At 35.9% G+C, this 17,148-nt stretch overlaps 2 protein-coding genes and 1 long non-coding RNA gene across 3 annotated transcripts; 2 read left to right on the forward strand and 1 right to left on the reverse strand.

Annotated features, from left to right (window-relative positions):
- Window positions 1–313: 313 nt before the first annotated feature.
- Window positions 314–2,199, forward strand: LOC135151948 (uncharacterized). Its single transcript, XR_010290930.1, has 3 exons — window positions 314–1,047; window positions 1,125–1,200; window positions 2,067–2,199. It is a non-coding gene; the product is annotated as an uncharacterized LOC135151948 (long non-coding RNA).
- Window positions 2,200–2,227: 28 nt separating this feature from the next.
- Window positions 2,228–3,539, forward strand: LOC135151949 (uncharacterized). Its single transcript, XM_064091150.1, has 4 exons — window positions 2,228–2,456; window positions 2,537–2,629; window positions 2,711–2,827; window positions 2,927–3,539. The coding sequence occupies exons 2-4, from the start codon at window positions 2,627–2,629 to the stop codon at window positions 3,302–3,304; spliced, it is 498 nt and encodes a 165-aa protein (XP_063947220.1). The 5' UTR covers window positions 2,228–2,456; window positions 2,537–2,626; the 3' UTR covers window positions 3,305–3,539.
- Window positions 3,540–5,359: 1,820 nt separating this feature from the next.
- On the reverse strand, window positions 5,360–6,112 carry LOC135152164 (protein MAIN-LIKE 1-like). Its single transcript, XM_064091996.1, has one exon. The coding sequence runs from the start codon at window positions 6,110–6,112 to the stop codon at window positions 5,360–5,362; it is 753 nt and encodes a 250-aa protein (XP_063948066.1).
- Window positions 6,113–17,148: the final 11,036 nt, after the last annotated feature.

A 17,148-nucleotide genomic window follows, 5' to 3' on the forward strand; every position in this document is an offset into this window, starting at 1 on the left:
TTAAAGGCCCGTTTGCTGGGAAACTTAAAGGAGGACTGGGGGAACTTAAAAAATAACCTAGAAACATTCTAAGGAGCACGTGACGGCTACGGAGAAGATCTAGTTCATAATTTCATCTTTGTAATTCTTCGAAGTAGGCGATACTTTTCACTACGCCATAAAAGGCCTATCGCAACGCGACCTTTGTAAATGTTGCTAAAAAATGTTACCTTAGCTACACTACTTTCACCCTTCCGCAACATAATATTTTTCATGTTAGCTTAGCCAAAAAGGGGATGTTGCCTTTGTTAGAAAGTGTTTAAGGGTACAACATGGAGACAAATATGTTAGCTTAAGCTATTAAAATGTGAAAATAATATTTTAACTTAAAATTAAAGAAAAAAGTAATTACTTGTATTAAAAATAAAAATAGAAGTTATGTAATAATATAAACTAAAAATATAAAAAATTATATAAAATATTAAATAATTTAATAGGTGAATGATTTTATTTTAAATAATAAATATATGTTTATTTATTTAAAAAGTAAAATAAAATGTAAACAAAAAAATAAAATATAAACTAAATATATGTATATATGTTTATTTGAACAAGCGGGCGTGGTTCCCGGTGAAATCAGACAAGCAGCGGGACTTTGTTTCACTAACACCCCGCCCCATTTTTTCACTTCCTTTTCCACTCACACTCAGTCATCTCTCATTTTCCACACAGTCCTCTCTCGCTCTTCACCCCCACATCTCGTCTCTCTCTCTCTCTTTTCACCCCCACAGTCGCCTCTCTCTCTTTTCACCGTGTCTCTCTCGTCGCTCTGGTCTCTCTGGTCTCTCATCAGCACATCTCTCTCATCTCAGGTTTGGATTTCAAGTTAGGGCATGGTTTGAGGGCTCGATGCTTTGATACTCCTAACTAGGGGTTTCTCTCTTTAAATCAGGGCTTCATTTCTTTATTTTCTTCCATTTACAGGTCTTTCTTCTTTTAAACTACATCTAATCGTACTTTATCTTTGATTTCAGGTATTTTCAGCGGAGGCTTTGCATTTGGAATTAGGTATGGTGGCTTTGATTTAATTTTTTTCATTTGTATATAGTGGGGGCTGTTAATCTAACTTTATTTTCTATTTTCAGGGCTTCTTCGGTTGATTTTAAGGATTTCATTTAAAGGATTTAAAATTAGGGTTTCAGTTTAAAGATTTTGCTACAGGTATCTCCCTCTCTGCTTCAACATTTTTGAGTTTTTGGGTTTGTTTTTGTTGTTATTTGTTTTTATTAGGGAAGTTATCTGATTTTTGTTTTTATTAGGGGTTTGGAATTGCATTTTATGAATCTTTGTTGTTTTCATTTTGTGGCATTTGTTATTTGTTGCATTTTGTAGTTAATATTTGTTACTAGTTAACATTTGATTTATATTTTGTGGTAAGTGTATGTGTCCAGGACTTGTTATTAAATATTTATGCTTGAAATAGGTTGTTCTGGTGACCAGTTATGACTCTGTTTTGTGGTTTCTATATGTATGCTCTGTTTATAACTTAAAAAATTTGACAATTAAGAGTAGCTGGTGTTGATTCTCTGTTGAACATTTGTATATTTTTGTGCTCTGCTGCCATACATGTAAGATTCCATTGTAGATATTGTGAGCTAGTTGGTTAGATGCCATAACATATTATCTTGGCTCATAAACTCTATGTATACTCTATATATAACTTAAGGGAATTGCGATAAATTTCTATGTATGACTTACCTGATTAAAAGAATATTGTTGTTAATGATTTGTATGATTAATAATATGCATGTGTTTGGTCTTATATTTGAAAGTGAAACTATAAATTATGACATATATGTATATTCTGTTTATCTTAACCCCTGGGATGAGGTAGTACATGGCAGATATGTTAACCCCTGTATAGGTTACCATAATAAACATATAGGTTTTGAATGTTTTATTTTAAGTATAATCCATATATGATCTTCAATATATAAAGTAAAATAATGGTCTTGTCTAGGAAAGGCATTGAAATCGTTTGTTTATGTGACCTAAATAATAAATAAACTGAATTGTCTTAATTGTAGCCATGGACGATGTGGATAATACTTGGATAAACCTTCCAAAGTATAGTGTCGAGTACATCAGAGGAATAAAATCCTTTATTCGGAATGCATTCCCTAACGTAGCCGTAGGTGATGAAATGACATGCCCCTGTAGAATGTGAATTATATGAGTAGTTCGATAAAGTAATTCTTATTAATATTTGCAAGGCCCGCTATATTATTCCCGATGAACTGGAAAGTTGGGCAATTGAGACAATTCATGCATCCTGGAGGGGGTATAAGTGTCGAACTAAGGCAGCGCATTATACAGCTTTTGAAACTGATGAAATTAGGCTACAAAATAGGCCTGATGATATTCCACTTGAGAGGTTCAAATTGCTGTTGGAATATTGGAATGATGAAAGTATTCAGGTATACTTGTGATTTTAGGCACTAAATATTGTCTTGGGAACATAGTATAAGTTGCTCAACTTTCGTTTAATTTTTTGTAGGATAAAGCCAGGAAAAATTCAAATAGCCGCAAGTCATATACCGAGACTCACACTCTTGGTCCTAAAAGTATCGCACAGCTTCGACACAAAATGGTATATGGTCATCTAATTTAAATTAATGATTTCTGGCTTTCTTGTTCGATAATTTATGTCTCGTATAATCTATTTTTGTAGAAAAAGAATGCCCCAGATGAGTCTGAACCATGTGATGCAGAGGTTTTTGTGAAAACTCGGACTCGTGATGCAGGACGCGAGTACAAGACCAGTACTAAAACAATGAAAAAGAAAATTGTAAGTATTTAACTTAATCAGTTACACATAATATTTGCCCTTTCAGTTTTCTCTGTTTTGCATTTGCTCGTTTATGTTCATGTTATTGTACTTTTGTAGGATAAAATTAACAAAAAAATCAATTCCGGGGAGGCTGCTGATGAAATGCTTTTGGATAAAGAGCATGGCCCGACTTGGCTCTTAGGGAGATGCAAGAAGCCGCAAAAACTATCAGCTGCTGCTCCAACGGATACATATGTCAAAGAATTGACAACAAAAATTAAGGAAGGCCTTGCTGCTGAAGTCGAGGAAAAAGTGAAGAAAATCCAAGAAGAGGTAGATGAGCAGGTAAACAGGAAGGTGCAACAAAATTTGGCATCGGTCCTTAAGAAACTTGGTGAAGCAAACCCGTTCACAATTGATGTTACAGAGCTGTGTGCACATGTGGCCAGTGACAATGACGATGGCACACCAATGACTAAAGGCACCAGCTTCTAGTTTGCTAATAGTATGGTTGTTTAGACTTTGGTTCTTTGAAGTTATTTTGACTAGCTAATAGTATGGGGTTATATATCTAGACTTTTTGTTATTAAACTGTTAGTTTGCTGGTAGTTGGTCGATTCTGGATATTATGTTGGTTTAGCTGTGGATTTGATGTTGGAGTAAATTGGATTTGATGTTGGTTTTTGTATGTTTACAATGGTTTGTTGAAATGATGGACAAATTTTGGGAAGTATTGTATTTTAACAGTAGAATTGCAAATTTTTTTGGATAAAATGTTGCAGTAGCCTATTTAAATGTTGCAAAACTTGTATTTCAAAACTGTTGCAGTATAGGAAAAATATGTTGCCAATTTAGCTGCTGCCACCTGGCAACTTGATGGCCCCCACGTGGGCCCCACAGTGGCCCCCACGTGGGCCCCACAATGGCCCCCACGTGGGCCCCACTTTTTTAAAAAAATAAAATTACTCTAAGGTAACATAATTTTTTGTTGGAGTAGGAGAATAAAATGTTAGATTAAACACTCTTTGCTAACATATCTCGGTTGTTGCTGTAGGCAAACGATATGTTGCCTTAGACCCCCTAAGGCAACGGCAAAAATCCTATCATAAAATAAATGTTGCCTTAGCCCTTTTATGGGCCTTTAGCAACATATTGACCCCATTCTGCAACAATTTTTTTATGTTAGATAAGGCCTTTTATGGTGTAGTGTTTTGGATGCTCGTTTCGGATTTGTTTCTTAACTCTTGTTCTAGTACTTTGATATTGTTTTCCCTATTCAGTACCATGTTTACATTCGAACCCATGATGATGAGAAGTTCGATTATGAACTAATCATTGTCATGGGATTTTAGCGGATTTATCGATGAATTTCAGTAGTTAATTTGCCTTGTTCATATGTGATGGTTTGATTTCCTCGTATTGGTTGTGCTTATTCGTCTTGGATGCGTAGCTAACATCTAAGATTGCTTGTTAATCTTTATTGAAGTGACAGTGAATATATTGATTTAGAACTTGCCATGCGAGCATAGGTTTCGTGTTCGATAACATGACTTGTGATGTGATTTTACCCATCTTGCATCGCCCTATGTAATCTTGATAGATAACTTGCTCTTCAACCGTTATGTTTTCAAATTCTATAGACATATAGGGTCTAAGCATAATTGGTGTCTGTTTACCTTCTATCTTAATTGTGGATGTGTAGCAGTATGGTGCACGTATAACGACAGTTAGCGTGTATCAGTCTCGTGTTATCTGATTAGTTATCAACCATTACAATCGAATAAGGTAGAACTCTGAATGAAGTTGTTAATGAAGCTAGAATCCCATGTTTTATTCTCATTAGTAAATCGTATTCTCTTAGTTGATAAGTCTTAGTTTCATAATTCAAATAGGATTAGTTAAGTAGAAAACCAAAACCCAATTTGATACTTGTCCAAGCATTGAATAATAATCATACATTGGTGCATAAGTGCATATTTCTGAATACACCAGTCTCTGTGGGTACGAACTTGAATAATATTCTATATTACTTGTGACCACGTACACTTGCGTGATTTTGTGCGAACAGCGGCACTGGCTCTGGCTTCCCGACTCGCAATCGAGAAATGTCTGTGTACCAATGCATGTATCCGGTGTCATCCACTGAGTGAGAACGGTGAGCCACTACAACCTCAGGATGCTCCACGAAACGGGACCACTCACCAATCTCCGCAAACCATATAGCACGCCAATCAATGGGATTCCAAGGCAGCTTCGGCTGCCTGTACTCTGTCTTCGAAACAGGGGGTGGTGGGATGCCCTGTGGCAGTCCAAACTGTCTCAACACTCGCTCGGGATGCTGGTACTCCACAATATCATAACAGAGCAATGGTACCCTAGCTAGGCCAGCAAACTGTGCCTCCCAATCCTCAGCAAAAAATGTCATGATCCCCGTCTGAATCCTCCTCTATCTCGTGAAAATGAGCATAGGGCATCCAACTAACTATATCGCCAGCAACTCCATCAAACTCGCCTCTGTAATGTGGCAAGCTATGATGAGGAGCCGCTGAACTATCCCGCCTCCCCCGTTTCCTCTTGCCGCCCACAATCCAACCCCTTCTGTGCAGCTGTAGTCAGACCCCTGTACAGATATGAAAGGACTGCTGATCCCCACGACCATGTACGCACATGGCTCAGTGTGCGAAGATGCCTGATATAGCGTGGATGGACAACATTCCTACTACTAGTAGGAAAAAGGATAGAGCCTACCACGAAGAACATATAGGCCTGTGTGTGAACAGCTATACGCCTCGGATCAGGACCTGGATCAGCACTCCCATAGGTCTCAAACAACCAAGTCAGCCTCACCCCTCCTCTAGTAAAGCCATCCTTCACCTGGTGAGGAGTCAATTCCTCAAACCATGCCCTCTCGAAATATGACTGGTTACCGTCAATACCATCTCCAACTAGTGGCCGACCCACAACAGGTAATCCTAGTATGTAGCCAACATCCTCTAGAGTGACTGTCATCTCCCCCTGCCTCATGAAGAAGGTATTGGTCTCGGGCCGCCACCTCTCCACTAATGCACTAACAAGCCTGGTATCATTCTGAAGAACAATCCCAAGGTTGGCAAACACGCCAAAGCCAACCATATGCAAAATCTCCCTCTGCGCGTCTGAAAGAACCCAATGCCTTAAAGACCGGTTGCTAGACATACACTCCAGAGGACCACGCTCGACTCCATTCCAAACATCTGAACTCACATGGTATGAGTTATCCACGATAACTGCTCCACTAACAGGACCCGACAAAATATCATCCATCCTGAAACACAAATACCAATCCAACAATCAATAAACTTAGCATACTAACCGAAGCATACCATCAATTGACAATTTACAATCTATAAACTTAACATACTATCAATACACTTAGCATACCATCAATTACACTTAACAAATACCATCAATTACACTTAGAATACTATCAATTACACTTAACAAATTCCAATCCAACAATCAATAAACCATAAACCAAAAATGAATTACACTTAACAAAAACCATCAATTACACTTAGAATACTATCAATTACACTTAACAAATTCCAATCCAACAATCAATAAACCACACACCAAAAATAGATTACACTTAACAAATACCATCAATTACACTTAGAATACTATCAATTACACTTAACAAATTCCAATCCAATAATCAATAAACCACAAACCAAAGATAATTTACGATTGGTATACTATCAACTACACTTAGCATACTATCAATATCCAACAACAATTAGCACTAAAAACAAACAATTCTAACTAAAATTTCCTTTGAGGCATTTTCACGAACACTTAGCATACTATGAATTACACATCATCCATAACAATCCATTTATCAAATCAATACTAACCAACAATCAATTACACATAATTGATTACATACATACAATCACAACATCCAATCCTGAAAGGCATATGTTTAGCCTATTTGTATTTAAGAGTTTTAACTCAACTCTGATAAGAAAGAAAGTAAATTAGCAAGCACTATTGAAGGAATCCGTACGAAGAACGTCAAGTGATTTATTAAAATCATATGTCTGAAGAATTTCAGGATGCTGCTGCACACCACTGAAAGAAGTTCATTAATATGTTCAAGCCTCAGTGTACAAATAATATTTTGTAGCACGTCCAGAAGTCCAGAAGGTATAAAGTTTTAATACTTTATTTATTCAGAAGATTCCAAACTATTTCTACTTATGAAGATGAACTACGAAGACAAAGACTCGATGAACAAGCCACTTCTCAAATGTTTATTTGATAAAGAATATTTGACTCAGCTAGATACAGATGAACCAGACAGTACATTTGTGTGTCAGCTACTCCAATTAAATATTATGCATCAACAATAGGTGGTCGTTTAATCAAGACAAAGAATCAGATCTTTTAAAGGATGTCAGAAGACCTGCTGCTGAAGACTGTGCTCTGTATAATTATTCTTTTAATTTATTCACATCTCAAAATAATTATATAAGTTATGTAATTTATTTATTTATTAAATTGATTCACACTTGAATTAATTTAATTTATGAATTTATATGATTAATATAATTAAGTGAATAATTATTGAATTAATTATATTAAAGAAAAATCAATTTATATTGATTTTGGGCACGGTATGACAATCACATAGATTGTCATACCGCACCTGGAAGGTTCCATTCATTAGTGGCATGACAATGTTTCAGTTTGTCATACCGTTCCAGTTGGCATGACATTACTCAGTTTGTCATACCGAATTGAACAAGGCATGACAATCTCCTTGATTGTCATACCGAGTTCAAGTGGTATGACATTACTAGAGATTGTCATACCGACTCAACACTTAACCACCAAGTCTTATGTCATATTCAATTGTCATACCGAAAATTGTATAGTATGACAATGCTTCAGTTTGTCATACTGATTCAATTGTAGCATGACATTAGCTCCTATTGTCATACTGATTTCAATTGTAGCATGACATTAGCTCCTATTGTCATACTGATTTCAATTGTAGCATGACATTAGCTTATATTGTCATACTGATCTTTGTAGCATGGTCATACCATGTTTGTCATACAAGTTCAAGGTGTTGCCTATAAATATGGCTTCAACCTCTTCATTTGTTCTTATTCAAAGCTTTGTAAACTTTCAAGTTGTTAGTAACTTGCTATTCGTTATATCCACAGTTTTCTGTACTTTGATCACTCGGTTGTTTTAATCACTAAACTAGAATACATCCTGTCGAATTTATTCTACGAACTTTAGTGGACATTAAAACGAACCATATTAATTATATAACGACTTAAAACATTGTTATATTAATTAATCAAAATCTGATTAACAAGTTTAATTCAAATCAGATTATTCCGCCGCGGTTATTTTGTGACGATTGTATTCAACCCCCCCCTTCTATAATCGTTTCAGGACCTAACAATTGGCATCAGAGCGGTTGATACCATTTTCCGTATCAGATCCTATACACAGTCTGTAACGTCCAAATATTTTTTATTCGAATTAATTTTATTTCAAAAATTAATTCTGATTTAAAATATTTTTCTTTCAAAAATCCAAATCTCATCCAAACACTATTCACTTCAAATCGTTAAACATGAGTACACAAAAGATCAGTAGCATTAAAATCCCACCGTTCAGCAAGGAACACTTTGGCCTATAGAAGAGGCACGTGTTATTATTCCTCCGCACAGCCAACAGAAAATATATCGGGATATTAAACAAAGGTGTTTCTATTCCGATGAAAGTCATATTAGCACACGAAGAAGAAGGTGTGTTAATACCTCATCAGACCATTCCGAAAGAACTTCATGAGTACACAGATGAAGAGGGTGAACAGATGAACTTAGATGACGCTCTTCAACTAATTTTGGTGGAATCTCTAGATCCAGTAATGTACAATGCTGTTGTTAATTGTACAAACGCCAAGCAAATCTGGGATACGTTAGAGATCATCAATGAAGGCTCAGATGAAGTCAGAGAAAACAAGAAAGAGATACTGATGGCTCAGTATGAACAGTTTGGTTCCAATCCCGGAGAAGGGATTTCAGAAGTGTTTATCAGACTTAATAATCTGATTAATAATTTAAATCTGAATGGGAAATTCTATGACAAGAAAGAGGTCAACATGAAGTTTCTCTTAACACTTCCTGAACATTTGGAACACAGAATCACTGCCATCAGGGAAAGCAGAGATCTGAATGAGATATCTCTGGAAAGACTCTACGGAGTGTTGAAAACTTATGAACTTGAACAAGTTCAAAGTAAACAGAGATATGGCTGGGGTAAAACACTGAACCATTCGAGAGCTCTAGTTGTTGAGTCACCTGTACCGGAAGAGAAGAAGGATGTTGTTGTTCCTTCTAAAACCACTCAGGAATTTGTTGTACCTGAGATGGGTCAGACTGCCTCTTCCAATGGTGACGAAGAGTTCTATACAATGGAAGAGTTAGAACAATTAGAAGATCAATCTCTATCACTGTTTGCCAAGAAGTTTGGAAACATGAGATTCAGGAAGAATCCCTCCTACAAGTACAAACCTACTGTGAACAGCCCAAGGTTCAAGGAAAGAGAAAAGATTCCTACGATGAGCTGAAGCAGAAGTATGATGCACTTGTGAGAAAGCATCAGGGTACTTCTGGAAATCAAAATTACAAAAGCAAGTCTTATCTGGCAGAAGAGAAAAGCTGGGATGATACAGATAGTGATGAAGAGGAGCAGCTAGGGAATGTTGCTCTTATGGCTAATGCTGGATCATCTTCACCTCCTCCTGCTGGAAGCTTTCAGGTAGATCCTACATGCCCTAAACTTTTTATGCAATTAGGACTTGAAAGAGATGATGCTATTAAAAAGTTGAAAGCTGCCAATCTTAAAATTGATACACTAGTCTTAGATATTCATGCTTATAAAATGAAAGAGATGAACGTATTAAAACCTAAAATAGAACAACTGACTATGGATTTAGGATTACAATGTGCTAAAGTCAAAGTTCTAGAGAAAGGTGAGATTGCTTTAAGACTTCAGCTAGACGAAGAGAAAGTTAAGTGTAAAGCCTTTAAGGATGCCTCCACTATAGTCAAAGAACTTAATGATAAACAAGAGATCAAGAGAACTGTTGGAATAGGTTTTGACTATTACAAATCTGTAGGTAAGGCTAGTAACATTACTCCCTTTAAGAAGAGTGCTGAGGAGAGAGGGATTCCTTTTGTTTTGAAAGATTCCCCTAAACCTTTGTTTAAAACCTCAGAAGCTGAACCTCTTTTAGAGACTCCTGTTGTCATTAGATATGAACTCAAACAGGAAGACCTTAAAATGAAAGAGAGTAATGAGAAGAGAGATGAGATCCTGACATCACTGAAACCAATCAAAGTGAAAGGCAATGTTAGGTTGCCTAAAGCTGGTTTAGGTGTCAACTCTGAGAGAACTAAATTCAACAAGCCTAATAATTTTGTGAATAGTAAGAACAAGAACAATAAATGTCATTCTACTGAGAACTTTAAATCTGTTAACAAGGTTAGAGTAGAATCTATTGATGTTCCTACTACTGTGACTGATATTCCTGTTGTTCCTGTTTTTGATGCATGTCATAAATGTTGTGGTGTTGATAATTGCATGACTTGTGCTTTCAATATGATGTCTGCTTATTTTAGAAATTTGCATGCTAAAAATGAAAACACATCGCCTAGACAACACACAAACAATAAGCATGCTAGATCAAGGACTGCTAGTCCTCCTCGTGTGAGGAAGGAGACTTATGTTCCAAAGCCTAAAACCAAGGTTTATAAGGCTGTTGTTAAGGAAGTAAGTTCCGTCAAATCAGAACCAAGTATCAGTCCAAGAGGCTCTGTTGTATTACCTGATAGAAATCAATTCTTTAAGTTTGCTGGACCCAATCAAGTGTGGGTCCCAAAGAAGGTTTGATCAGTATGTCTTTTGAAGGGTGCCAGTGGAATTGTTCGTGTTACCTGGGTGCTTGACAGTGGAGCGTCAATGCACATGACTCGCAATAGATCCCTGCTGGAAGACATAAGAGAAGGAGCTGGCCCTACAGTCAGTTTTGCTGATAATAGCAAAGGTCGTACTGTGGGATATGGCAAGTACAAAATAGGAAGGATCATCATAGAAGATATTGCAATAGTTGAAGGACTTCAACAAAATCTCCCGAGTGTCAGTCAATTTTGTGACAAGGGATATTATATTCATTTTGAAAAGGAGATATGTATCATTAAACATATCAAGGATAAGCGTCCTTCACTATGTGGCATAAGGAAAGGCAATATATTCGTAGCTGATTTGTCTTCAGGACCAGGAAACGAAGTTCACTGTTTCTACGCCAAAGCGTCTACTGAAGATAGTTGGTTATGGCATAAGAAGCTCTCACACCTCAACTTCAAAACCATGAACTCTCTAGTCAAGAGAGATCTAGTGAGAGGCTTGCCTTCCCTGGAATTCTCAACTGATGATCTTTGTGAAGCTTGTCATAAAGGAAAAGCGAAGAGAGCATCTCACAAAGGCAAGACCATCAATACCATTACAAATCCACTTCATTTACTACATATGGATTTGTTTGGCCTCGTGAATGTTGCATCTATTGATGGAGGAAGATATGCCTTAGTCATTGTGGATGACTTCTCGAAATTTACTTGGGTTTACTTCGTGGCCTCTAAGGATGAAACTCCGATGACAGTGATTGATCATATAAAGTTAGTTGAATTGGATAAAGGTGTGCCAGTCAAAGCTGTAAGGTCAGACAATGGCACAGAATTCAAGAATCAAACTCTAATCAACTTTTACTCTGAAAAGGGAATTAGAAAGCAGTATTCAGCACCAAGGACTCCTCAGCAGAATGGAGTCGTCGAAAGAAAGAATCGTACATTGATTGAAGCTGCAAGGACTATGATTGCTGAAGCGAAGCTTCCACTGTACTTTTGGGCTGAAGCTGTGTCTACTGCCTGCTATACCCAGAATAGAACTTTGATCAACAAGGATCATATGAAAACTCCATTTCATCTGTATAACAACAAGAAACCTTATGTCAAACATCTTCATGTCTTTGGAGCCAAGTGTTATGTTCACAAGGATGGTGAAGAGAACTTGAATAAGTTTGAGCCAAAGGCATCTGAAGCAATTTTTGTTGGTTATACAAATAATGCTTATAGAGTTTTTGTAATTGATACTCTATCAGTGAAAGTTAGTGTCAATGTAACATTTGATGACACTAAACTACCAAGTTTACAATCTGCTGATCCATCTGAATCTCTGAAGTTTGACAACTATCCAGATTCTGATTCAGATGATGATGTGCCACCTGAGGTTGCAACAGGTGATGACAACAATGATAATGATCCAGGCAATGGTGGAGGAAATGGCAATAATGCTGGAGATTCCACTAATGCTAGTGGTGGATCATCAGTCAACCTGGCAACAACTCAGGGGGAGCTGGTGGATCAACTAGTCATACACATCAGCTTAATGATAATACAGCTGAATCATCAAGGACACAACTTCCAAGGGAAAGGATTTGGAGCAGAGATCATCCCTTTGATCTGATTATTGGTGATCCTGATGTTGGTGTAAGGACTAGAAGTGCTACGACAAATGAATGTCTATTCTCTGGTTTTCTTTCACAATTAGAACCAAAGAAAATAGATGAAGCACTTGCTGATCCTGATTGGGTTCTTGCCATGCAAGAAGAACTTAATCAATTTGAGAGACAAGAAGTCTGGGCCCTGGTTCCAAGACCAAAAGGAAAGTCTACAATTGGAGCTAGATGGGTCTTCCGTAACAAGTTAGATGGTGATGGCATTGTTGTAAGAAACAAAGCCAGACTGGTTGCAAAAGGTTATTCTCAGGAAGAAGGAATTGACTACGATGAAACCTATGCTCCAGTTGCTCGTCTTGAAGCCATCAGAATATTTCTTGCATTTGCTGCACACTCCAACTTCAAGGTTTATCACATGGATGTGAAAAGTGCATTTCTGAATGGAAAGCTAGAAGAAGAAGTATATCTGGAACAGCCCCCTGGCTTTGAAAATCCAGAGTTTGCTGATTTTGTGTACTTCTTATTCAAAGCTGTCTATGGGCTCAAGCAGTCACCAAGGACATGGTATGACACTCTCTCTGAGTTTTTAATTGAAAACAAATTTACTAGAGGTGTCATAGACAAAACTCTCTTTTACAAACTGCATGATATTTGTTCAAATATATGTTGATGATATTATATTTGGTTCTACTAACGATAACTTGTGCAAGAGATTTGCTAAGTTGATGCAGAGTAATTATGAGATGAGTATGATGGGTGAATTGTCCTACTTTCTTGGTCTTCAAGTAAGCCAAAAGGAAGATGGAATATTCATTTGCCAATCCAAATATGTCAGAGATCTTCTGCGAAAGTACAATCTAGAAGACTCTTCTCCGGCAAAGACACCCATGGCCACTGCCACAAAGCTTGACCAGGATAAATCTGGTAAGAAAGTTGATATCACAAGCTATCGAGGTATGATTGGCTCTTTACTTTATCTTACTGCAAGTAGACCAGATATCATGTTTGCAACATGTTTGTGTGCTAGGTTTCAAGCTGATCCTAAAGAATCACATCTTATAGCCGTCAAAAGAATCTTTAGATATCTTAAAGGTACACCTGGTTTAGGTATTTGGTATCCTAAGAATACTGGTTTTGACTTAACCGGCTATACGGATTCTGATTATGCAGGTTGCAGGATTGATCGAAAGAGTACGTCTGGAAGTTTTTAAGTTAATTCATTTTTTCTTGAATTAAAGTTAAATTCATAAATATTTATATTTAATTAAAGTTGAATTTTACAAAATATTTGTGTAATTTATAACATATTGTATGTAGTAGAATTTTGATTTTGAGTGAAAAATGTTTTATTTTTAAAAGAAAATCAAAATTCATAATATTTATTTATATACATCTGATAAGTGCATATTTTTGTATATTTTAAATGCCTAATTATTGCCTGTTCTCACTTATTTATTTGTTTATTTGTCTTTTTTTTAGGAAAATTGCAAAAGCTAGAAGAAATAAAAGAATAAAGCAAAAAGGAGGAAAAGATGGGAAGGAAAGGGATCATAGGGGAATATTCTCAAGGAAGCATCTAGATGGGACACCTACACCCCCCTCTACCCTAATTTTCCCCTATAAATACACACCTCCCCATCATGTTTCAACCAACCTAGGATTTTCTCTTTTTAGTAGCCTCTCTTTTATGTAGTTGATCTAGTAGTAGCACTCTAAATTTGTAAACACTTTTATTATATCAATACAAGTATTCATTTTTGTTCTTAAATCTTGCTCTTTACTTTTACTTCTAGGCTATGAAATCTTTCTCTAACCACATGAGACTCAAAATTACTTGTGGATTGAAAGGAGCCTAAGTATATGTTTTAAGCTTGCATTTTTTGGTATTTAGATTGAACCCCTTTTAATTCTCAATATTATTAGTGGGTTCAATGGTTTAGTATTCTAGATTTTGATTTTAGCTTGTAGTTTGATGGGGTTTTGTTAGATACATGGTAGATAGGCTAGTTTTGAAGTTTTATTTGATTTGGAGTTAGTTTGGTAGGATTTGGTATTGTTCTTGTTCTTGGTTTTGGTATTTTTAGGGGCTTTTTGGTGTAAGTTTTAGTTTGTGATTTCGAAATGAGGTTAGTGGGTTTATGTTAGAAATATTATGTTTAGGCTAGATTTGAAATTTGGTTTAGTTTGGAGTTGATATGGTTTAATTTGAGTCTTGTTTGAGTCAAAAATGGGTAGTTTAGGGGCCATTCGGGCGGGCCGGGGCGGTTCGGGCCGGTTCAGGCGGTTTTGGAACCGTCACCGGTGGAACCGTAACCGGCACGCCAATACTGGCGGTCCGGTCCGGGCCGGGCCGGGCTGATAATTTGGAAACCGTAACCGTGAAATACGGTTCAAACGGTTCTCCGGTTTCTCCGGTTTAAACGGTTTAAGCGGTTCGGTGGGTTGGCGTTCGGCTGACTGCGGTTCAATCGTGTCCTGTCACTTTAGTTGTGGTATGTGATGTGAACATAGCATATAGGCTATAGCCTATAGCACTGTAACAAAAGTACAGAATAGACTATGCGTGCGTGCGTTTTTCTTTTTCTTTTTCTAGTTTATTTTGTTTTATTTTTTTTTCTTTTTTTAGTTTATTTTGTTTTATAATTACATGTTTAAATTTTAATAATTCTTATATTTTAAAAATCGATAATAAAGTTTTATATGACTAATTTTTAATAGGGTTAATTATCAAGTTAGTCACTGAAGTGGACTTAATGTATCAAGTTGGTCAATGAACTCAAAATGCTATCAAGATGGTCACTAAAGTCACTATAAATATCAAACAAGTAACTTGAAATATGAGTTCAAGCAGTAAAAATATTATTTATAAAGTTTTACACATTATTTTTAAATGTTACCATAACCGACTAAAAGGTTATGACTTCTAGTATTTAAAATAATATATTTATATTTTATCAAGTTTATTTATTATATAGTTATTTCTTTGTTTTAATTAAAAATGAATAATAAATAAACTTGATAAAATCTAAATATATTATCATAAATATTAGAAGTCATAACCTTTTACTTGGTTTTGGTAACATTCAAAAATAATGTGTACAACTTTATAAATAATATTTTTACTCCTTGAACTCATATTTCAAGGTACTTGTTTGATATTTATGGCCACTTCAATAACCATTTTGATACCGTTTTGAGTTCAGTGACCAACTTGATACATTAAGCCCACTTCAGTGACCAACTAGATAATTAACCCATTTTTAATAAATTGTAAACTAATAAACAATTTTTTAGTAATAAATAATAACAATTTTATATATTGAAAATAGATTTTACAAATAATGTGAGAGGACTCCTCTCTAAAAAATTCAACAATACAAACCGCTTGTACAAACTAAATAAATAAATACATAACGAAATAAATACATTTATTCTTGTTTGGCTGGATTTCTAAGTTAATTACAATTCAGAAATTATAAATTAGTTTTATGCTAAGATGACTTGTAAGTTATTTATAATAAAGTCAAACTATCAATAAGGCTATACGCCCATAATGTATTCCTATATTTTATTGACTACAGACTTTTGATTAGCATTTCCTGATGGAAGTAAACAAAACACGGATTATGCGGGCTGGAGGAACCGCGGGCTGTGCGGTTCGCGGTTTACCGCGGGCTTGCGCGGTTCGCGGTTCAACGCGGGTTTGCTCGGTTTGACGTGCCGGTTCGTGGCGGTTTGCGAATCGAAGATCCAGGAACCGTAACCGGTTCGTCAGCAACCACGGTTCGTGCCGGTTCGTGCCGGTTCGAACCCGGCACGTTAAAATACGGGCTAAATGGTGGTTCGGTCCGGTTCGTGCCGAGCCAAACCGCCCGAATGGCCACCTCTACTGATCACATGACTTTTATATTATTTCACCTGCTCGACCATTCCAATTCACGTGGTTTCTATTAAGTTAACATGTTTATATGTTTATTGTTTTTTTAATATCTGCCACTTTATTTTCATTTTCATTTTTACTTTCCTTGTTAAATGCGTCGTGTAACATAATTTCGATAGTTTAATTAGTGTAATTGTTAATTTAGATTTAGGATTATTAAATATTAATTGTTAAGTTAGATTTATAAAAAAAAAACATCTCAAAATTAAATGGTCTAATTCGCCTAAATTAGAAACTAAGGTTTTCGCGAAAATAATTTTAGTTCTTGTGGATCGAATCTTATATTATTAAAACGGGATCGTGCACTTGCGATTAAAATCATATTTTTAGCACATCAAGTTTTTGGCGCCGCTGCCGGGGACTAAATTTAATTTTCGCGCCTTAATTTTTAATTTTTCGGATTACTTTTTTTTATATTCTCTCATTTCCTTTTTGTTTGAATTTTAGGAAATTGGAGGAATATGAGCTAGCTTGGAATAAGTGGAGAATATTCTTGGAGTATTGGAAGCTTGCTTGGGTAACTTGTATCTCTCTCCTATTTCAATTTATTTTATTTAGAAAACCACAAAAAAATTGAAAATTAAAAAAAAACCACAAACAAATTAAAAATTTTAAAATCCAAAAATTTTAGATAGAATTACATATGTGTTGCATCATGCATTTAATCACTTAGGGCACATTATCTAGATTTTAATTTTTGTTTTTAAATTTTCGTACCTATTTGTGGTGATCGCTGGAGGATCCTAAGGTACGTTAATTTCTTCCTTTCTTTAGATTAAATCACGTAGTGTAGAAGCATCCATATTTGTTTACCGCTTTTAT

The sequence above is a fragment of the Daucus carota genome, chromosome 4 (assembly GCF_001625215.2).
Source record: "Daucus carota subsp. sativus chromosome 4, DH1 v3.0, whole genome shotgun sequence".
Lineage (NCBI taxonomy): Eukaryota > Viridiplantae > Streptophyta > Magnoliopsida > Apiales > Apiaceae > Daucus > Daucus carota.